The sequence below is a fragment of the Diadema setosum genome, chromosome 5 (genome assembly GCF_964275005.1).
Source record: "Diadema setosum chromosome 5, eeDiaSeto1, whole genome shotgun sequence".
Taxonomy (NCBI): Eukaryota; Metazoa; Echinodermata; class Echinoidea; order Diadematoida; family Diadematidae; genus Diadema; species Diadema setosum.
In genome coordinates this window covers 16483125-16507725 of record NC_092689.1, presented here as the reverse complement: position 1 = coordinate 16507725, position 24601 = coordinate 16483125, and the positions used below count along the sequence as shown (strand labels likewise).

At 38.7% G+C, this 24601-nt stretch overlaps 1 protein-coding gene across 4 annotated transcripts in view; it reads right to left on the bottom strand.

The window, feature by feature from the left end:
- Window positions 1-919: 919 nt before the first annotated feature.
- The window catches only part of LOC140228611 (probable E3 ubiquitin-protein ligase HERC4), a 41667-nt gene continuing 17985 nt past the window's right edge, over window positions 920-24601 (bottom strand). For 2 of the 4 annotated variants that reach the window (XM_072308849.1, XM_072308850.1), the window contains exons 7-21: window positions 24093-24223; window positions 21351-21579; window positions 20736-20920; window positions 19030-19144; window positions 17701-17905; window positions 16127-16299; window positions 15261-15380; window positions 14118-14213; window positions 13276-13491; window positions 11276-11371; window positions 9638-9756; window positions 8198-8398; window positions 6477-6660; window positions 2841-2943; window positions 920-1611 (exon numbers count right to left, since the gene is read on the bottom strand). In XM_072308849.1, the coding sequence (XP_072164950.1) occupies window positions 1403-1611; window positions 2841-2943; window positions 6477-6660; window positions 8198-8398; window positions 9638-9756; window positions 11276-11371; window positions 13276-13491; window positions 14118-14213; window positions 15261-15380; window positions 16127-16299; window positions 17701-17905; window positions 19030-19144; window positions 20736-20920; window positions 21351-21579; window positions 24093-24223 (2382 nt within the window). In that variant the 3' untranslated portion in view covers window positions 920-1402. Of the gene's footprint in view, window positions 1612-2840; window positions 2944-6476; window positions 6661-8197; window positions 8399-9637; window positions 9757-11275; window positions 11372-13275; window positions 13492-14117; window positions 14214-15260; window positions 15381-16126; window positions 16300-17700; window positions 17906-19029; window positions 19145-20735; window positions 20921-21350; window positions 21580-24092; window positions 24224-24601 lie in introns of those variants that run through there. The other 2 variants (XM_072308851.1, XM_072308852.1) reach the window with 2 other exon arrangements.

The following is a 24601-nucleotide window of genomic DNA, read 5'->3' as shown; positions in this document are numbered from 1 at the left end:
AAGAATAATCTAAACATGTGCCATATATTTTACGATAATTTCTCTACTATTCTTTTTCAGATCACTTGGAAACACACACAAAAACCCTTCCAAACCAATCTTTCAGTGACATCATCTGTCAATCACTCGCAAAGTACTGATATGCTTAGCAAAAGACATTGGGATGCACCTTCCCCTCATCTGAGCACAACTTACATGTTTCCCTACAATGTCTTTAGTTAATCTCATTATCAACATGCATATAATTTGTCATTAATGTAGTTTTGTTAGCACTACTATTACTTTTGTCATTATTGTTGTTTATTCATTCTCCATTCTTTTTTAGTACAGACTTTAATTTAACATTACATACGAATGAAAACAAAATATTTTAAGTTGGAAACACTCATTTTTTCCATCACTCATTGTTATTTTAATGTAGCCATAATATTTTTCACAAAAGAGGCAGCTAAACCATAAGAAAAGGCAGTCCTGAAAAGATGCAGTGTGATAATATGCTATGGATCAGTCAAGCTTTGTGTGACATTGGATGAGTGAAAAGAACCTTTTATAAGCCTTTCAATACCAGAAATCATTAATTTCGCCAGTGCATGGGTACATCGAATCAGCCATTTCATTCACATGACTCTGATGCCCATTGTATGACAACCTAAACCAATTTGAAACAGAATATGACACAGGTGTGATTCCTTTTTTTTTTTTTTTGTTCAGTTTTGTTTGAACAAACTGATATCATCTAGTTAAGAGGATCAACAGAAAGGGAAAGTTCTTGAAAATATGCTGAGTCATCTGAACAGATTTTTGATAACTGAAATGGATATGTGAACCCTTCCTTGTCACACACTGACTTATGTCTCAATAAAAAACAACAAGAAGAGAATAAAAAGATAGTAAAAAGAGGGAGAAAGAAAAAAAAAAAAAAACCAAACATGCTGAATAACAAGCCTTTATCAGTTTATGTGAAAACGCACTTAATTTCAACTTACCAAACTCTTGTATGCCATTTGGCTCTTTTTTCTTGGTGCTTATGTAAGTTGGACAAAGTCAGTGTGGGGAGACAATGTAACAGTCCCTTGAGCCCAATGTCATACATTGGAAGTAAAGAGGATAAACTTATCACTGTTCACTGACAGATACATTCGAGATTTCTTTGCCAGTGAGCTCATCAAGCATGCCAGGGGCTGAACACACCAGCACAAAAAGGTCACTAAGAGGTTTGAAGATTTCCACGGTAGGTGTCACGACCTTAACGGTGCCATAGCATCAATCCGTGGTGGTTCATCCATGCAGGCCCCACTATTGTTGGCACGAAAACATTACACAGCAGCATATTCGCAGTCCATCGGTGGTGTGATCGACACCTGGTTCACTTTCAGCAGAGGCATGATCCACCTCCTTTTGTCTAGACCAACCCAAATCCCTCAGTGTGCTCAATGGCTGTCAGCAGTTTTTCCTTGAGGACCTCCTTTGAGGTGTACATGGGCAGGTCCAGGAGGTTGAAGCAGGTGTGGGCCACAGGGAAGAACTGCTCACCTCCCTTCACGGGCTGGACGATGACCTGCAGACTCTTCCAGCCCTGGATTGGGACGTGGTCGCTGCCCGTCAGAAACGCTGTTATTGTTGTTGTGTTAAAGATTGGTGAGATATACAAGGAAAAGAAACCATCATCATCGGTACTTTGAGGTTGACAAGTGCACATATGTTTGACTATCCCCTAATAATGATGAGAGCTAGAAAGACATAAATGCTGTTCAGAACCCTCAGATTTATCACCTGGTTTTACATGACAAATGTTCAAATCACCTTTGACAACAATCTACAGATCCTAATGGAAAATTACTCAAAACAGGGGAGTATCATCATTTACTGAATGGTACATTTTGTTGCTTCTGCTCAAACAAAATGTAAAATCAATTGCGAGAATGAGTATAAGAACTTCAATACATTATTTTTCCTTGTTTGTTTATTCATGGGGAGTAATCAATTAACAGCTTGGCCAGGGGTAGTTTAACCACTATTATATAATGCCTGAGGAGATCCTTGTCATTTGATTGGTTGTTTAACATTGATCATTCAGCCCATTTCACTATGACGTCATCATCCGTGCAATTGTGGCTCCATTTACAGTGCAATTTGGATCCATACGATTTGCTCCATTGCACGCTTGCCGAGCTCACCCGGCACACTACGCGTGTTAAATGCACTGGCGTTTGCAGTGTGTGTATGCGACAGCGTGCCAGCGTAAAGCGCTAAGTGAGCACTGCACTCTCGCGATCTCAGTGTCTCTCTTGTTTCTAAATTAATAAAACATCAAATGACATGGATGTATTATTGGCGTTATATAAAACAAATAATAAATGTTTTTCATTCGTGTAATGGACAGAGTATTTCATTCGGTGAAAGATGAAATGTTTGATCCATTCAACTCGGCTGCACCTCGTTGAATGGATCATTTCATCTTTCACCTCATAAAATATTCTGTCCATTGCACTCATAAACATTCATTATTTGTATATCATTGTCAAATAGATATAAAGGCTACTGAAAAACCTACAATGATGTGTTCCACACATTGAGCACTTCAAATTGGGCAGTAATACAGTGTGACAGGCACGAGAGAGGGTGAGCCAAAGCAGAGTGTTCACTGCAATGAGCGCATGAAATACAGAAAAAACAAACAAACAAACAAACAAATCAACAGAAACAGATTTTGAAAGGCTCATTTGGTCGAACCCTTTGATCTCAATCTGCAGACAATCACATACATCTGTACGAGCACCCTTTCGGATCTCAAAATGCGATATTTTTGTCACTGCCGTGTGCTTTGAACATCTACTTACTCAGGAATTTCTTCTTGTATTCAACAGACATCTCTCTGAAGACCTGCCAGAACAGCTTGATGGTCTCATGGTAGGGATGGTACTCCCCTTTGTACTCAACACTCTGAATGAAAATAAACAAGCGGCAAATGATATCATTACATACACTGTACAAATATGAACTTGCTGTGAGAAGTAACAGACCTCTGTTAATTTTTGGGGAAGTACCCTTCAAATCATTGAGTTTACAGCCGTTGCACTAGCAGGGGGTGAGAGAATTATCTCATTCAGCTCATACAGAAAATGTCTCTTTAACCTCAGAGTGGATGTAAGGGGAAATCTTCATAGAACAGGCATAATACAAATGAAATAGATGCTATCAAAACAAAGATCTGCAAAAGTATGGGCAGTATTGGAAGAGTATATATTAAAAAGAGTTAAGACAGTTCACATATCATTCAACACGGCATCCTATGGATACACCAACTTGGTCAAATGACTTTGACTTTGCATCCCTTTGTAGAATTCATCAATTTGAAATATATATAAAACCAATCACATACAATTACTCTTTTATTCTCAACAATGATTACACACAGACCAAGAGAGATGCAAACACTGCAATGCGCAAGACCCTCAGAAATGAGAAGGCAGAGCAGACTGTATGCCACGCTGACATTTTAGTAAAGGGGAAACTCGATATAACGAACACTGATATAACGAGATATCGGTTATTACAAGGAAACTTTCCTGGTCCCAAATTTCCTTCCACACAAGTCTATGTAAAATGCTACTCTTACAGTGAGATCGGCTATCACAAAAACAAAACTAGACTCGGAATTTGTCAAGACTGACAAATTAGGTGATCTGATTTTTTTAGAATCAATGATTCGAGTTTTCACCTGAGATTAGGGACATTGGTCGTGTGATGTTTGGATTCTCATTTTGAAAAGGGAGTCAGACCTGCCATCTTGGGTACCGAATTCCGTATACACTATCAAAGATGCAGAATGAAGTATATTTGACCTTTGAGCCCACTTTGCACCCCCAAGATGGCATTTGAGCAAAAAGTGGTTATTTTGTGAAATGATTCTTGTAACATGGTCTTTGCGTGTGCAAAATATGGGAAAGATAAGACATGTATTCACCAAGATACAGGATGAAACATTTATGACCTTTGACCCTAATTTACATACCCAAGATGGTGTCTGATCAAGTAGTTGTTATTTTATGAAATAATGTACATAACATTAACTAAACATGTGCAAAATATTGGGTTGATAGGGGCTATTTTTCTTGAGTTATTGCAAAGAAAATTGGAAAAAGAAAGAAATATGAAAATACATCGAAGATAACCCTTAATTTCAACCACGTTTTTGGACGTGATCCCGACACCATATGAAAAACAAAGGGAACACGTACGATAGCGCAAAGTCTCAGCTACAACATTTTAAAATCTGGGAGAAATTCACCGAAGGGTAAGTGAGCTAGTGCTCGATAAAGACAATCATGTCAATTTTCACATCTAGACAAATTCCCTCCCATAGAGATAACACGTCATAACGAAGATAAAGAAAGAAGTACATTATGACCTTTGACCCCGATCTGCACAGATAAGATAGCATCTGAGCAAAAAGTGGTTATTTTGTGAAATGATCCTTGTAACACGGTCTTTACCTGTGCAAAATATGGGGAAGATAGAACATGCATTCACCAAGATACAGGATAAAACATTTATGACCTTTGACCCTAATTTACATACCCAAGATGGCGTCTGATGAAGTAGTTGTTATTTTATGAAATAATGTACGTGACATGAACTAAACTTGTGCAAAATATGGTGGTGATAGAGTATGTTTTTCTTGAGTTATTGCAAAAAAAGTTTGAAAAAGAAAGAAATATGAAAATACATCGAAGATAGGCTTTGATTTCAACCAAGTTTTTGGACGTGATCCCGGGACCGTATGAAAAATTGAAGGGCACAGTCACGATAGCCCAAAGTCTCAGCTACAACATATTAAAATCTTAGAGAAATTCACCGAAGCATAAGTGAGCTAGTGCTCGATAAAAATAGTCATGTCAATTTTCATTTCCATAAAAATTGCACTCCCATAGAGATTACACGTAAACTGGTAAAATTTGACAATGTTACTTTTAATCCCTTTTCACGAGGTGATGCCGTCATCAAATCAAAATGTTGTTAATATATGACTGAAAGACCATTTAATAAGCTACATTATATTGAAATTTGGACGAAAATCAACAAAAGAATAAGTGAGATACGCTTGAGTGAACTTGAAATTTGATGACGTCATTTTGAAAATTTACTTTTTTTAGTTTATTAAGAAATTTGATATCTTTTAATCATTTTTCCAGCATCGCCAACCCATGAAATGACATGTACAACTCATCAGCTTTCAGAATATGTAAAGAAAATGGGTGGTCACCGTCCATCCTGATGAGTAAAATCGGATTCAAAATTGGCTGTTTTTTGGCATTGTTGGACTGTATATCGCCATTGACGCGCGCGCGGAATTTCAACTTTGACGGGCCCGTGTGACGTCATATTGAGTCGGATTGACTTGAAACTTGGTAGAAATATTCCTTGACATTTCAGGCATCCGATAAGTATAAAAAAACTCGAAATTTCTATTGCGTATGAGCTGTGCGTGCGTATATGCGCGCGCGCGTACGCGTCCGTCCATTTTTTTCAATTTTTCAAAAAATGCTCCAAATGGTCTGAAACGTGTGCAAAAACAATTTGAGCTCGATTTGAGCATACAAATATTTCAACGTGCGCGTACGCGCACGTTTTAAAAGAAAATATGAATTTTGAGAATATGAGTAGAATCCACATAACTTGAAATATATGAGACGTAAATTTCATTGAAAAATTCCATTCCATTAATGAGATATGAATGAGAATGTGTTTTCATATAATGACGTCATAGTGACGTCACGGTCGACTGATCACTATGATTTTATTAGACCCGTCGTCTTTGGGACATGATACATATATGGTATGATTTTGACATTGATAGGAAGAATACTTTCTGAGCTAATCGATACACAAAATTTGTCCAGAAATAAAGAAAGAAGAAGAAGAACCAACAAAGAATCCGTACAGATACAGAAGGTGATCCGAGAGGATACTCGGATCACCTAATAAGTGCTATAAAGAGAAGAATTTTGTGATTTCCAAACAAAGGAAAACATAGTTTATCAAACGAGGTAAAGGAAAATCTCTTCAAGTAAAGCTTTACTTTGCCTGTATGATCAAGTTTGAAGAATGTAAAGCTTGATGTGACGAAAACTGTGTCTTGTTACACATAGCATAGCCAAAAAAGCCCGGCCCCTTTAGGGTTAAGAAACACATTCTTGATATTGGACTTCACTGGCGAAAAACACCTTCTTACCCATAAAGGTGAGACATTCTCTCACACAATTTACCAGGTTATCAGTATTAACGTTGGAAACATGATAATGTAATCCCACATGTGCAAATTAATGTCTTCATGTTATGCTTGTTTCATGCCTACTGATAAAACAAGATATCGGCTATAACGAGGAAAACGACTCGGTCCCGACTTTTAAGTTATATCGAGTTTTCCCTGTGTATGGAAAAAAGAGGAGGGGGGATGCACTGAGATGACAAACCTCCTCAAATTCCTCCCAGTTGAGGTCCTCCTCCCCGACGACCATCGACATCAGCTCCTGGGGATGGAAGAACCTGAGGACGCGGCTCCCCACCACATCCAGGAAGCCGGTACTGAACGCTTCAAACTTCTCCCGGATGGACCCGTTCAGCATGTACTCGACGTATGCATCAACATACTGCTGTCTGGGGGAGACAGATCAGATGAATGAAAATATTTGAGTTTATCAACACTTACTGTGCTACAGTTACGTAAGTTAAGTTGATATACCTATATAAAATCTAATTTGGATCGGTAGTGTGGTTTAAAGGCCATGACAAGAGAGGCCTGTAGTTTTGTCTAAATAAACACAACACAAAAAGCAGGTGACTGCACTGTAGAGGTAGCAGCAGCAACACAAGATGAGTTTGACAATTTTTGTAGGATATTCCAGGAACAGAAGTATGTCTTGCTAGCTTCACAACTGCACACAGGAAAAAAACAAAAACAAAACAAAAACAAACTATCAGCATTTTAAGGTTTGTGTTCAGTTTGTAGTCTTTGTAGGGGTCTGCTAAGCTTTCAAATGTCATTGAAAGAGTAGCTTATAACTCCTCTTTTTCTGAGGTCTTCAGTGCAAGTACAGTAAAACTACTCCTTCCTGTATATACTATCTGGATGTTCGTGCTGATTGTGCTTACAGAACTAAATAGCAGGGATCAGCAAGAGAAGTCACCTCTTATTGGCTGCTCCAGGTGTTTGATTTGCCCACGCACATGCCAACAAACAATACAGCCCCTCCACTATGGAGGCAAATGTCTCAAGTTGTTCATCGAGAAATGTCAAACGAATTACTACTCTACACCAAGATCGGTTTATAGTTTCCTCTTGAATTGTTCCTTATCGTCCCTTGGGTGACAAGACCGCATATCTCAGTTGGCATGTATTCAAATGTCTCCAAACTGAGTTTGAATGCCAAACACACTGATTTGTATTCCAAAGCATTACAATTATTAATGTAATCCAAACCAGTTTTTCAAAATTATGTAACATGAACTTTGATTAATTTTTTTTTTGTGTGAAAACATTGTGAAAATTGGCAATTTTTTTCTCACTCTCCAGAAAATTTTTTTATTTTTGAGTTATGAGGTTTTGTCACCCCTGGGATTTGTATGAGATTTACTATACATCCACAGCTCTTCTATGCAAGAGTTCTTTTAGTATTTGTGAGAAGATATGTGGCATATATGACATATTGAATTTTTGAATGGGTATGCAGGGTTCTGTACGCAGTACAACAAGTGAGTGTAGAATAACGATGAAGGCTTAAAGGGATCGTATAGTTTTGGTTGAGACCTAATTTCAGGTTTCTAACATTTTTTTTGTGAGATAATGAGAAACCTCTTATGAAATATGAAAGAGCATGTAATTCCATGAGGAATTCAACGTTCATTTGATGAAAATTCGTTTTGAATTGGCTGAGATATCCAAAACAGAGCAATTCTAATAAAGTGTGGGACCCACATTTTATTACGATCGCTTTGTTTTACTTTGCTTTTGGATGTTTTAGTTGTTCCAAACCCGATTTTCATCAAATAAACTTTGAATTCCTCTTAAAATGGTATGCTCTGTACTATTTCATAAGTGTTTTCTTGGTATCTCGCAAAAAACTTAAAAGCCCAATTCTCATCTCCACCAAAACTGTACCATCCCTTTAATATATCAGAATGGATGACGTCATACCTATTCTGGAATGACACCTCTTTCTGCCCTCCGTTGGGGACGAGGTCCGTGGTCTGCACCTGGCCAAAGTTCTCCTCGTCGATTTGGAAGACGAGTGGGAAGGTGTCGCTGAAGCTCTCCTCATCTTCGTGGTCCAACATGGCCTGCAGGTTGTGGGCCACTTGAGGCTCTAGCTGCTTGAAGTCCTCTAGGGTCGTCTTCCTGGAGAGGCAAATACAACTAGTGTCGCATTACATCAAGCACAGGCTGTGGGCTCTACATATACCTGCACTGCAAACAAGTACCAGCTATTCTTAGGGGCATCTGAATGTACGTGCAAAGTCATCTGGGTGTGGTTAGCGGATATGATGATGATGAAGATGATGATCAAACTATTTTTATTTCTTCTTCTACTGTTGCTACTACTACTACTACTACTGCTACTACTACTGCTGCTACTACTACTACCACCACCGCCACTACTACCACTGCTGCTGCTGCTACCTACTACTACTACTACTACTACTACTACTACTACTACTACTACTACTACTACTACCACCACCACCACCACCACCACCACCACTACTACCGCTGCTGCTGCTGCTACGTACTCCTACTACTACTACTACTACTACTACTACTACTGATGATGATGAAAGCAATAACAGCAACAATAATATTTAACAACAACAGCGATCATGATGACAATGAAATGATGATAGTAAACAACAATAAAAATAACATAAATGGCAAAAAGCAGTCTGAAGTCACCCAATGTGACAAAAAAATGTATTGGAGGAAGAATAACCACAACATAACAAACAGAGCATTAGACCATTGACTGGTATTCAGGTATGGAAGTAAAGGCATGATGTGAATGATGAAATTGACACGGGTTCAATGCACCTGCCCAACTATTAAGAAGAATATCTGTCGGAAAGTATGTAGCAACTAGAGAAGCACTCTGAGAGCGCAGACCTATGCTGAGCCGCTAATTTCCACCAATGATTTTGTTCTTCCATAGAGTAATTTCCACCCATACATATGCATGCTCAAAATTGTCAGATTTCTCAACACAGAAGCCTTTTGTTAAGTCATCAATCTCAGCTGCATGGTGCACCTCGCCCTAGCAGAAACTAGAGCACGCTCTTTAGTGCGCGTATAAAAACCTAAAAAATGCGCGGCTTGAACTCCCAATTTCATTGACCCTACCTACCAAAATATCGGAAAACCTTCATAAAATCCATAAAAATTTCTGGATCACAACCAAAATTTAATCATCTGTTCCTTGTGTCATTCTCGACCATTCCTGCAAGTTTCATCCAAATCCGTGCACAACTTTTGAGTTATTTTGCACACGGATAAACAAACCAACCAACCAACAAACAAACCAACGGTAATGAAAACATAACCGCCCCCCTTGGTGGAGGTATTAATGCTCACTTTGGGCACACTTACCTCTTAAGAAGCTTCTTGTAGAGTGCGAGAGGGAAGGGAAGTGAGATGATGGTGTGGTTATAGATGGCAAGCCCACAGACCAGCCCCACCAGGTGGAACATCCTGTCTTCTTCAAACGTCTAGAGTGAGATATGATATTGTAGCATTGCTGGGTGTCAGTAAGGCAGTAATCAGTAAATGTTTGTTACATCATTCATGCAGCTACGTACTGAATATGCCATACTGTATATGCCAAATATTTTGAGAGGTCTTTATTTTCGCGAATTTCACGAGTCATGAGCTATTCCCGAAATTAAAGACATGCAAATATAATAACTCTGATCCTGATATGAACGTGACGCACACGTATACATTTTTTATTCAGTACAGTACTCCACAATCGTGAATTTAACCACTTGCGAAATTGTTGGCAAGTCACGATTCCCGAAAATTTAGACTTGCTAAATATATGGTGTATAGAGTATACTGCATATATTTCGCGAGTCTACTTTTTCGTTGTACCAGGGCAAATACCCTCCCAGGACAATTACCCCCTGGCTATTTGATACTGGTTAGTGATAAGGTTAGAGTAAAGATTAGGGTTAGGGTTAGGTTTAGGGTTAGAGTTTGAGGAAGGTTAGGACTAGGATCAGGGTTAGGGTCAGGGGAAGGGTAATTGTCCAGGGGGTAATTGCCCTGGAACCTTTTTTCGCTTATTGGGACTTCCAAACAATTTTGTGAGCATCTAAATTTGCAATCATGGAGAACAGCAACGAATGGAGAAATATGCACACATGTCACATTCACGTGAAGATCAGAATGAATAATTTCTTGTCTTGGTAAATTCGCAAATAGCACCCGACTTGCAAAACTTGCAAAATAAAAACCTTGTGAAATGCACAGCGTAAACAGTATTTTGTAAGGTTCTTTCATTTTTGCGAATTTTGCCAGTTAGGTGCTACTTGTGAATTTAATAGCATGCAAAAATATTATAAACAATGAAAAAAAAAAACTCTGTAAAAACAGTAAAATAAACTCTGATCCTGATAAGAATGTAACACACACATTTACATCTCTCTGTTCACTACTGTACTCCACGATAGTGAACTTAACCGCTTGTAAAATTGTTGGTAAGTCCCAATTTGTGAAAAAATTAGACATGCTAAACACAGGGCATATACAGTGCCTGATTGTCAAACTGCTTGAAACAAGATGTTCATTTTTTTTCTTTTTTCTTTCTTTTTTAATAAATTATTCATAGCAGCAACAATGCAACCTGAAATAGAAGGCAAAGATTCTATCTGCAGATACATGAGTGATTATCAAACAGCTCAATGAAAAATTTCACATTCTTCTTCATTTCCTACGATTTATTTGATATTGATAAAACAACGTCTGTAAGACTTGTCAAACAATAAGTGAAGAATGTATGTACACAAGTAAAAAGAAAAATATGTTCATAAGAAATCATCAACTTTTCTGCATATACAACATTGTAACTTCATTCAATGTTTTGTGATTTGAATAAGAGTTTCGTGCATGGCAACTAACCATTTCATTGGTTTGTATGTATCTCATATCAAATACAATTTATACATTGAAGACTGACAACTTTGTGTGCATAGATATCACATTAATTGTAATTTATGATTTTCTCACCTTGCTGTTGAACCAGATTTTTCCGGAATCCTCATATGTCTTGAACATGCCGTATTTCTGATCCAGAAATTCCCTCATGATCAGCATGAAGAACTCCTGGTGAAAAAAAAAAAAGAAGGAAAAAGAAAAGAATGAAGGCAATAAAGATGCTTTACTGAGACATTTGCATTATTAAAGACTTGGAAAGCATGAAAATTTCTCCTTCACGAACATGAAACCAAATTTAATGTTAATCTTTAATTTTTGATTGTCATGCTTATACCAGTTACTTTACCTTGGCAAAGAACATTCTACTAAATAGCAAAAATCGCTAAAACAATCTACACATTGTACACATACTCCATAAATTTGCCAAGTATAGCTACTCATTGTCTTTAACAGATACATTTGTATGCAATGTTTTGTTTTATAGAAGTATTCTGCATGTGCAAAGGAATATACCATGCTTGTTTGTTTTATTTTCCATCTGAGAAGATGGCTGTAGAGCCCATATTCAGCTGCAATAGCTGGTCTTCCATGGGGTCCAGTTGGCTGTGAGGCAGGACCATGTCACTGGGCTATGCACCCTGCTCTTTATGATGAATGAATGAATAAAGTTGGATCTTTTACATGCATGAGTTGTGACTCTCTCACACACGGGACCTCCATTTTATGTCCTGTTTGAAGAACAGAGTGTTTTGCCCCCTTATTACTAGGGGACAGTATGATTACACGCAAAATAGCTCAGTTAGACTCGGGAATTGAACCCACGTACTTTGGATCTGGAGGTAGACATGTTGCGGACTGAGTAAATTCAAAGCCCACATTGGACTGCTCTGCAGTCCAACACAGATTCTTGGCAAGAAAGATGTAATCTAACAATTTGAATTCAGGTCATCTTCTTCCCTAGATGCACCAGCCTTCAGTATATCAGATTCACACTCATCTATTGATGTTGATGCATGTTGATGCAGTTCCAGTGCACTTGTCAAAGTTAATTTCTGTACCATAAAACTTGATGAAGCTGGAGTTTTCTGACATGACACAACTGAGAACATGTTGGCTGTGCAAACCAAGAGCTTTGCTTCTATCAGTACATGCTCAATGGCAGCAAATAACATCAAACCATCAGATTAAGAGTCTTTGCTTTTAAAGTAACCAAAGCCAAAATATAAACATGGATTGAGTTAAACAATATTAGTAGAACACATCAGTGAAGGTCTGATGAAAATGAGACAGTCAAATCGAACGTTATGAATTTTGAAAGTTTCGGTGCTGCCATCACTGGATAAGAAGATCAAGACGTCATTTTGGACAACAATATACATAAAGTATAAAGAAAATTCAGCTAAATTTCACATTTTATGAAAAGTACATGTTCCATCGACTTGTTACTGACACACTTTAACCCACTGAGGACGAGTCCCGAGTATACTCGAGCAAGTGTGTATGGGAAATGCGTGTTGTAGCAAAATCAGCTCGTTGTCAACAGGTTAAGGGTGATACTATTCCCCTTGCAAATCCACTGCTCTTTCATCATGCTACGAATGTGAATTTATGTTGAATTTTCTTGATATTTCCTATATACTGTGGTCCATAATGGTGTCATGAACTGAGGTAGTCTCCTTGAAAAACTTAGGAATCAACTGACCCATTTTCCTAAAACTTTCATTTCATTTTCCTTTCATTCATTTATTTCATTTCTGACAACTTAAAACATCACACATAGTAACACATAACGAGTACAATGTTGCAACAAAGAAAAATACTGTGAACAGACAATAGGTTCTGTGTCCTTTCTGCTAATACAGAATTGAACTGCATGCTGATTACCGGTATACCAAATGCGATCGCAATAACCTAATTGCAATAACCTTCAATAGTCACAGATGTGTTAAGCTCACATTGCAGCTTCAACTCAATCTACATTTGTATTTGTATTTGGGGTTTCTCTTCAGCACAGGCTGAGGACAGGGGGCATTATTTCCCAGTTCATTCACACCACTTTTTCTCGACAATACCTTTCTAACTCCACCCGCGTCGACCCCCTCTTCGCCGACAAAGATGACTCGCAGCGGCTTCTTGAGGTCTTCTCTAGGCAGGCCACTGAGCTGGTCGATGGTGGATGACACGATGTTGTCTCGCAAGATGCTGAGGAGGAGGAACGGCTGGGTGACATTGACTTGATCGAAGAACAAATCGTGGAAAAATCTCATCTGCGTACTTTCCATGGCAAACTGGGGGGGGGGGGGTGGAAGGGGAGAAAAAAAATGCCAGGAATAAAAGGATGAGATATAAGCAATGGTGATACTGGCAAGAGATTGCAAAATTTAACTTTGAGAGGTCTTTACAAAAGTTTGCTCATCTGTCCACACTGGCAGCCAACCTTCTCAATGTTCAGTGCTGAAGTCAGGGTCAATGGTTTGCATGCACAACAAAGCAGAAAGAGTGCGGCATCTGGCAGATAATGATTGTGATACAGGTGTATCCCAATGAGTGCGTGCTGCGGAGGCATCGCCCAGAAACAGGTGGTGGACTGGTCATGTGACAAACCTTGTGAAGTTTCAGTTGTGAGTGTTCAAACTGCACAAATATCAAAAATTTTGTGGGGAGTGTGGGAAATTTCCCTAGTTTGAGTGGGAAGTTTTGCAAGAAGTTTAATGAGAAAGTGAAAAGTATTTTGGGGTATGAAGGTATAAACCTTACAACTGTTATTGATTTTGAAAATATTCAAAGTTGGCACACTCCTGCCACAGTCTTGTCTCAAACGGTACATTGTTGTGGAATGCCTCGCAAAAGTTTTGAAACAGTCCATCATAATTCATCATTCACGGCATGTTCATGCAAATAATCATTGTCTCACATGCATCTGTAGGTACGCGTCCAATTGAAGCAGCTGGGTCTTCATGTCGGCATTGAAGACGAATGGGAAGTCACAGAACGTAAACATGTCGTCAGCCTGTAAAAAACGGACAAACAAGCAAATGACTATTTAAAGGAAATTATTTCATGCACTAGACTGGCACAAGAGCACCCTTCCATTCACATAGGCCAAAATTCACAAAGGTGGTACAATTGAAACCATGGTTTAACCCATGGACAAAAACCATGGAGCGCCACGTGTCACACAGAATATTTCATTATGAAATCATCATATCGTTAACGAAGTTATCATTTTGTCAATGAAATGTTCATTTCATTACGAAATTTTGTAATTTCATTACAAAATAATCATTTCGTCTACGAAGTGACAGAATTCGTAACAAAATATCCCGTGCGACACGTGGCACTCCATGGTTTTTGTCCTTAGTTTAAACCATGGTTTCAATTGTACCACCTTCATGAATTTGGGCCTTTGAGTTCAATTGCCAGGAACATTCTAATAATTATGCCTTACACCACAACATATATTTAATTCAGTAATAGTACTATAGTTCATGAATCTATGTCACTGAAGTGAATCAACTCTAATTTAAGTCTATTACAAGGCAAATAGACAGAAAATGTATACTTGATATATTTTGCACAGGTCAGCATGTCATACCGTCACAACTTGCCATATAGTTTGTACCTAAAATTTTGAAACTTCCAGTTTTTCATTAAAATGCAGTTATGCCAGAGGCTCAAATCCGCGTATATCTAACTGATCACTATTCTGAAGTGATTCACCCAGAAATAATGTCATGTTTCACACTTCAATGACAGAAACATTGAATTTTCATCATTTTTGTGTACAAGATCAATGGAAAATTGTGACGGTATGACACGGTTAGCTCAGTCATTTGCATATTCATATCCACTGTACAAGAACTGTTTTGGAGAAACTAGCAAAACTTCAAAATGTCATAACTTCCTTGCTTTTTGTCCGATTTCAGTCAAATTTTACCGGTGAACATGTAAGATTTTACTCTTTTTTTTAAATCAGACTAGCTTATATATGGACTGGATTTTCCCTTTAATGTACCACAGAAGGTACCATGAAAATCTCAGCATTTAGATGACTCACCATTTCTCCCATTGATTTCAGGATGAAGACTTTGAAATGGTCATGGATTTCAATGGACTTTCCCAGGTCCGGTATGTGGAAGAGGTAGTAGGGCAGAATTTCCCCTTGCTCACAGTTCACCTGTTGATGATGTTCCAAGAGACAGTGTAACCATGGCAGCAATGGTTGACTGATAGCAGACTAGCATAGTACGACATGTCTTCATAATACCAGAGCTACAGACTGGAATGGTTGCTTTTCAAAATACTGTCATACCTGTCTATAGCGGCCACCCAAGTGAGATGAAAAGAAAAAAAAAAAAGCGGCCATTATAGACAGGTGACTGCTAAAGTCGGGTTCTTTCACATGTTTTTTTCCTTTGGGAGTGAATTGCTTTTAGTGGCCATATACTGCATGTGGCCGCTATAGACAGGTGGTCGCTAAGACAGGTTTGACTGTAAAAAGGAAGTGGAAATAAATTTGGTGCTGTAACAACTCTGGTTGAAACAAGTCTTGAATGGCCCCAAATCCTTCACAGAAAAACAGTGCTTTGACAACTGAAGAGGTCACCTCCGATGAATAAGAATTTAAAAACTGATGAATGATTGACTAGATATAATAACTACGGAATAAATCAGTTATATTGATCAAAAATTATACACCACTGAAAAAACGTTCCAGTCGTAGTCTGAAGCTCATCTTTGATATTAGATATCCATAGTTTGTAACACAAAGTATATCAGGAACAAAAGTACACTAGCATCATTTCCCCTCTAAAGATATGTGTGTTACAGTGATTATTGAATGAATACCTGAACAAATACATCAGTCAATAGTAAACATACGGATGATTGAAAGCATGGATGAAATTCCCTTCGTCAACACACCGTGTTCAACATGTGCAGCATTTTCATGCAGAGGAGGCGTGTCTGTGTGTCTTCCGTTGCCGAGCTGCTGACTGGTTGCCTCACCCCCTTCTCCAGCAGAACTTTGACGCAGTCCTTGTGCACTGTCAGGATACGGTTGAGATGCCGCGGAAGAAGCCCCGCCCACCACACACCTTTGAAAACCAGAACGCAAGATCTCACCTTGGAATCAAATTTGACTTTAAATTCCATTCATTTAATTTCCTTTCATGTAATTCTATTCTACAACTTCATTTATCATGTGAAACAACGAAAGAAAACAATTTTCTTTTCCTTGAATACATGATAAATGGCACAATATCTATGAGGTTGAGACAGATAAATGACACAATATATGAGGTAACAAATAATTCACTGGAGCTGATGAGGCTCAGTATATCAGATTGTCGTTTCTCAATCTGTAGGTTTCTAATTTGGGTCTGCTGGCCAGTACTGGTGAAGCCCTGTAAGAGGCATTGCACTTCATACTCATTCCCCTTTTCATTTGCAGGGGACTTGTACACATAGCTGCCAGTTCCATGATAGCTCGCTGATAATCACTAAATTGCATAGTCGTGCAAATTCATATACAATAAACAAACAAAAATACACACAATAAAAAGGAAACTGGCATAATGTCAGTTTTTTTAAAAGTCACCCTAAAAAGAAAGGTATAATCCTGATATATCCACTATGCCACAGTGGGGGCACTGTGGCATAGTGGATAAGACTCCCGACTCCCGATCCGAGGACCAGAGTTCGAATCCCGCCCAGTGCTTACGTCCTTGGACAAGATGTTTTTACCCACAATGTCCCTCTCGACCCAGGTGTATAAATGGGTACCTGGCACCGCTAGGGTAATAATAATAGCAGGGCCCTCTGGTAGAGCAGTGGCAACACTGAAGAGGCTACTCTGGGTAAACAAGACCTTATTATTATTATTATTATTAGTTGGGGGGGGGGGGGGATAGTGCAGTGTTAAGCAATTGGCATGAGCATATTCAAGAAAAAACAATCAGACAGGGAAAAGTGTTTCAGTACCAAAACAGCACTATGACCCTAATGGAATAATAGTAGACATGTGATTTTATTAAACAACAAAAGTACTGAATATGATGAGGCAATGACTGATAAAACTTCTCTTTCAAAAACAAAAACAAAAGAAAAAAATGTTTCTCAATGGGCCTATCCTGCCATAGAGCACTGAAATGATGATGTCACAGTCTTTTAGTACAGCTTGGGTTGGAACCAGGTGCACGCATAAACACTCAAGCCAGGTGAGGTTGTTTAAAACCAGTGTTTAAAACCAGTTTCCATGGCAATGAATGGCAATGACATCACACTTCTGTACTTTCTTATGGCATTATGACATCACACTTCTGTACTCTCTTATGGCATTATGACATCACATTTCTGTACTCTCTTACGGCATTATGACATCACACTTCTCTGCTCACTAATATGGCATTATGACATCACACTTCTGTACTCTCTTATGGCATTATGACATCACACTCTTGAATTCTCTTATGGCGTGACAATGACGGTGTACGTACTGATGGTGTCCAGAGCGGAACTCCGCTGGTGCAAAAAGGCTCTTGCAAGTTTAGAGATGGTTTCTCTGCACCACGACTCCTTGGGCTTGCTCAGGACGGGACATTCCATTAGCAAAAGGTAGAGCCTGAGGGACTCTGCATGAGACAAGGCGCCGTCGGCTTGCATGAGGCTGGGAAGCAGGTATGTGTTGAGTAGTCCTGAGATCTGGGGTGGAGGCAGTCAAGTCAAGGCGGCTCGAATTTTAATGATGTTATACCACACATTCAAAAATATGCTGTGATAAAAGTGAAAGAAACAGAATGGAGAGGGAAAGGAAAGGCCAATTTATATGCTTTGTTACGCCTACACTCTGTAAGTGTGTGCTAAAATGTTATAGAATGTAATGATGTAGCAAGTAGTTTATAGCTATGTATCAACAAGCATGTCTTGTCCTTTCTTTGAACACCCCATTCCATGTATATGTGCACGGGGCATATCTTCCTTGATATCATATCTATACACTCTGCATCTTCTCTGTACCATCTCCTGCACTGCACCACAGTACTTTCCATTTCTTTGCTACTTGCAGCTTTTCATTCAGTATGTTTCCATTGAGCATCTTCACCATTTTTGGGGTTGGCATTTTCACTCTGGAAAATTTACAAGCCAACTACATTCAGCAAATATGTACTACAGGTGACTCATGTTGTAACAAAGTCCTCAGGATCGGAAGTTGTCATACATTGTCTTGAAATTTCATTATAACAGAACAATTACGTATAAAAAGATGTATCTATAAATAATTGGGACCTGTTTGTTGAAACAAGGGTTAAATTATAATTGTGTTCATTTTAATGGGAGTGCACTGTACTGTTCATGTTCTTTGATATACATCTATTCTTGTGTAACACTGAAAGTGATAGATTCTTTGTAATTAAATGTTACCTGTGTTATAATGAAAGCTACTTCATAAAATCAAGTCCAACGGGCCACCACTGTATTTATACAATACAAATTGCCAGAGACAAAAATAAAATTGGTGAAATAAAACAAGACGATCAATCAGAGGGCAGATAGACCAAAGAATTCTCTGAAGCACAGCTAGTGAGAGAGGAAGATTGAAATAAAGGAGAAGATAATTGTCAATTGATTGTGACAGGTTGTTTGCCAACAGCGAAGTACGACTTAATTACCAAACCCCAGTATTCTACTCCTGAGATTGTAGGGTTCATCAAGATGAAAGCAGAAGCAAATTTATCGGGCATTATAGTGACAACAACAATGGCAGCATCAACAACAATACTGATTCAGCTCACAATAAACACTAATACTGCATGAAGATTGGTTACCATTTGCAGAACCGATGTCTTATTGGATAGGGGCTGGAAAGCTGACCTGGCAGCATCAAGATCCACCTCGTGATCCGCCCCAATCTCGTGGAAGTCACTCTGGTCAGTGTCTCTGCTTAGTTTTTATGCAAAGGAATAAGAAAACAAAGAAGTGAAAAAAATATATATAAACACAACAACTTGTGTACCTTTGCCTTAATTCTGATTCGAAAGTGTGATGTGACTGATGTCAATTGACTTTAGAGCAGGGGTAGGGAGTACACAATAATCCCAGGTTCAAGCCTAGCCTCTTGTCAAGGCCCTCTCGCTGTAACGGGCGAGCAGAGCGAGACCAGCCAAGCAGGACAGCATGAGGCCCTTTTGAGATCTGCTTCACACATTATCATTCATGACACATGAACCCTATTGGATATTCATATTAACGGGTTCCGGTCAACCAACGGAATAGCGCGCTCCCCACATCCTCCGTCTTGGGGTGGTCATGCCTGTTCACATGCATCACTGACCACCCGTAGAGGTCTGTGGTGAGCATTCCCCGTATGTATATTGGGTTCGGGCAGACAGACACGCTGATTGGTCAAATTTTACTCCCGAAATCGGGGAGCAAAAGTCGATAATTCAAAGGACTATAAAACAAAAGGATGCAAAGCAGACTTCAAAAGGAACTCATGCAACCCCACTCAGCTGGGCTCTCTTCACTGGACTATAAAACAAAAGGATGCAAAGCAGATCTCAAAAGGAACTCATGCAACCCCACTCAGCTGGGCTCTCTTCACCATACGAGAAGGCCTTGACAAAAGGCTAGTTCAAGCCCCACTGGGATCAACTAAGTTCACATATTGCACCATTCTGCTCTCTCACCTCGGTTGAGGGGCGGAGCAATCTCTCCCATGGATGGACTTGAGGAACCATATGTGGAAGGGTCAAAACCCATGTACATGTACATTGTACAAAATTGTATGTCTTTTCCTCTGACAATAAAGAGCAGGGGGGAAAACTTTCTGAGGTGGAATGTTGAATACACACATCAGTCGACAAAATGTGGACAATACAAGGGTCTCTTAACTCCCCTTAACTGGTTGAGGACGAGTCCCGAGTATACTCGGGCAGGTGTCTATGGGAAATGCGTGTTGTAGCAAAATCAAACCGTCCTCAACAGATAATAGCCATTTAGTTTCAACCCACATGGTCTAATCCTGTTTCGTCTACAACCAGTTCGTCTACTGACTATTCAGTCCAATTGACAATTAGCCTCATTGCTAGTTGGTCCACTTCTAGATGGGCTATGCCCATTTTGTCTAATACTTACAGTTTAAAAGACGAAATGGAAAAAATAAAATATCAAAGTAGACAAAATCGCAATGAGACCATCTGATCACTGGACGAAATGATAATAAGCCAAATTGGGCATTAGACCAAGTGAGGATTGGACCAAACACACATTAGACAAAATTGACAGTAGACCAAATGAGTTTAGCCATAGAGGTGTTCCACAAACTGGGAAGTGGACCATTTGATATCACATCTAGTGGCAATAAACCCCTTAAACACTGATAATCTGAGTAAAAAAAGAAAAAGAAAAAGAAAAGAGAGACAGATTTAAGGCACAGTGGGCTTGAATAAGAAAAAGACATCAGAGTTAACCTTCTAGAAGCCTATGCCAAGTTTTAGGACTGAATAAGTGAAGAGAAGTGAATATCATTTACTCTTTGAGGAAGGATGCGTTGAGGCAGGCAGCTGATGAGAAACAGATATCCGCTAGCTCTTTAGCCCTCTGAGGAGGGGAAGCCGTGGGGACGACAGTAGAAAGTTCTAAGAGGAGGTTCTTGGTGAGAGTGACCGGCCGCTGACTTGGAATAGGTTCCCTGAAGTCCTTTGGGGTTTCTGAGTCCTGTTGGGGAACGGGTGGACAGATAGAATACACTGCACAGACAGAACCTGGTCAGAGGAATGCTAGGTCTACAATGCAACACCATAGGTCATCCTCCACATCAGTACTGTTATCATCATCAATGTCATTATTATCAACACCATCATCATCATCATCATCATCATTATCAATATCATCTTCACCATCACCATCATCATCATCATCACCACCATACATCATCATCTTTTGTATTATCATCACCATCTAACCTTAATATCAATGCCATTATTATCATCATCACTACCACCAATTTCATCATCATTGTCATTATTATCATTATTGATACCATCTTCATCACAATCATCTCTTAAATATCATTATCATCATCATTGTCATTGTCATCAGCAATCACACCATCATCCTAATGCTCTGTTGTTATTTTTTTCCTCACACTTGAACTTGAGACAGTACAGAAGCACTGATCACCCCCAGCATGAATGGACAGAATGGCACATTCCGTCGCGGAGTCTTCTTTGCTTCGTCCAGTGGTCCTCCATGGTCCTGGAACTGGCATGGGAGTTGAGTGCGACTTGGTGGAGGTCAGACCCAGCTGACCACCGCTTCCTTCACCGAAGGAATACATCTTACCAGTGTGACCTTCCAGGACGAGCGTGTGGTGTCTGTTGAGGGGGAGTAGGCAAAGAGAAAACAGTGTGAGTGACCTGACTATGCTGTAAACATGGAAAAAGGATTTTACACCAAATCCAACAGGAGTCTTATTATCTTGTTTATTTCATTGAGGATTACCAGGCATTGTAGCTACAACTTTTAACAAGTGTATGTTGCTGTACGTTAACACCAAAGATATATTGTCAGTTATAAATAAAAAAAAAATTCAAGATTGCAGTACAAAGTATTTGGTTCATTGCATTATTAATATCAAAAGGATCTCCATCTACACTGTATGGAACTCAGCTTCAGCTTAATAGTAACTGCTTTTCCAGAAGGTCCTGCCGGTATCATAATTGCTTGTTTCATTCTCATAATAGATGCCCTTCAATTACTTTTATCTTTCTTTCAAATCACGACAGCATACTACTACTGGTTAGCATTTGCTACAATAGGCTAGATGCATAACTAGAAATGTCGCTACGGCGACTGATGCCTCCGCCATAATGCATGATTCTCCCAATAGGTGTATAGTACAATGTCTTGACAATGTGTGATGACAGTTTCACATAACTGGCAAAATATCGAAATAACAGGTTTGTCAGAAATATCTTGAATGTTCACTTTCCACGAACTGGGTTTGCTATAATTGTCTATTAAAGAGTGCAGGTACACATATCTGGGGAATTGAAAATATTTACTTGATTTCTGACCGACCTTGTTATAAGTTTATGCATTGAGTATAATTTTCAAGGTATGGAGAAAGAGTGTAATTACAGTACAAAATATTTTTTTTTCATTTAAACCTGACCTTTGATCCTTAACCTTTGACCTTTGACCTTCTGGCTGGAAATTTCCAAGAGAATCTCCATCAAGTAATACATGTACATATATTAAACACTTTTAAAACTAATGATGCAATCATTGCATATACTAGTATACATGTATGAGCGAAATACAGTAGTAACATTTTGAGGAGTTGACCTTGACCTTTGAACCCCTGACTATTGACCCATGACCCCTAAATTCCCTAGATAATCCCTGCCAGTCAGTACATGCATATGTACCATGTTCCATGAAGATACATTGAACCATTTGCGAGAAAAGTGATATTGCAACATTTTCACCTAACCTTTGACCTTTTGACCTTTGACCTTATGACATGAAACTCTCTCTGGAGAATCCTTACGCAGTAGTACATGTCTACACTAAGTTTCAAGAAAATAACTGCGGGCATTGCATAGATATGGGGAAATAGCAACATTTTTAGCATTTGACCTTGACCTTTTGACCTTTGACCTCTTGTCAATGTCACTAGAATCTACTCAACTAATTGTCCCATCATACATCATCCTTGGACCAAGTTTGGTGAAAGCTGCTTCATCCAGTTTTGAGTTATCACATAAACAGATAAATTTTAGGATTTGACCTTGATCTTTGACCTTTGACCTCTGTCCGATTTCACTGAAAAACTAATCAAGTAATTGTCACATCATACATCATCCTCCAACAAAGTTTGGTGAAATTTGCTCCATACAGTCTTGAGTTATCGCGTAAACGGATACAATTTCATGATTTGACCTTGACCTTTGACCTTTGACCTTTAGCCGATTTCACCCAAAATCTTATCAAATCGTTGCCCCATCATACTTCATACTTGGACCAAGTTTGGTAAAATTCCAGTAAATATTACTCAAGTTATCGCGTAAACGAAAGCGGACGGACGTACGGACGGACAACCCGAAAACATAATGCCTCCGGCACCACTTCGTGGCGGAGGCATAAAAACTCTCAATCGCTTGTGCAAGCCTTTTGCTTGAATCTGTATGCATAAAAATAAGCAATTGCTTGCAAGCAAAAGCTTTTGCTAGCAAGCACAATCACTTGCTCAGGGACCAAACAGTTGCTGAAAAACGTATGCATTAAAACGGACCTGTTGCTTGTTCTTGCTAGCAATTGTTTGATATTCCAAGCTGTGTAAAATGTGCTTGAGCTTTTGCTTAACTGGAACATTTGCTTTTAAGTATCATTTTCATATTCATAAGAGAAAGACCAAACATGTGCAGGAGTGGTAAAAAATCTACAAGAAATTGTGTAAGAAACTTTTTGTTTTGTTTTGTTTCAACAATGGGAATGTCCAGTGGTTAGCATGCAAAATGTGATGAGAAACAGGTAGGATGTCTGACATCTGTGGAGAGCAAGGAGACCTCTCTCCACATGCGACCTGGCAGATCCGGACTACTATAAAGCAGTGATGGGAATCAGCCAGTATGTGTGTGTGTATAAATGTGTGTGTGCATCTGTGTGTGTTTATTTACGAGTGCCATTTCAAGTAAGAGGATATGCATATGGATTTAAGCTATTGCTTGAACTTGATCTTTTGCTTAACAAGCTTGTGCTTGTGCTTGAAGCAATTGCTTGCAAGCAATTGCTACCTTTTATGCATATATGGCCCAATATGTCAATTCATACAGCCAACCTAATTGAATCTGTCAATTCATGCATCCAAGCTCATATCACATACCTTCCACAGGCTACCTGTGTGACCATACTTCCCATGAGGTCAAGGACCTGTCTGGGATTGCTCTCATTGTCCTTTGACCCATGACCTAGTTGACCTTGCATCCCGCATCCAAAGAGAAATATACCGCCAGTCTGTTATGGCCAGGGAAAATTGAAAATGCAAATATTCAAGATTTAGTTTTCTTGTGTATAAACAGCACCAGAGCACTTAAAAACACCTGTATAAAGCACCATATAAATGCAATTATTATTATTATTATTATTATTATCATTATCATTATCATTATTATTATCATTATTATTATTATTATTATTATTATCATTATTATTATTATTATTATTATTATCATTATTATTATCATTATCATTATTATTATTATCATTATTATTATTATTATTATTATTATCATCATCATTATCATTATTATTATTATTATCATCATCATCATCATCATCACCATCATCATTGTTGATGTTATTATTATTATTAGATAACTTACTGAGTTGAGG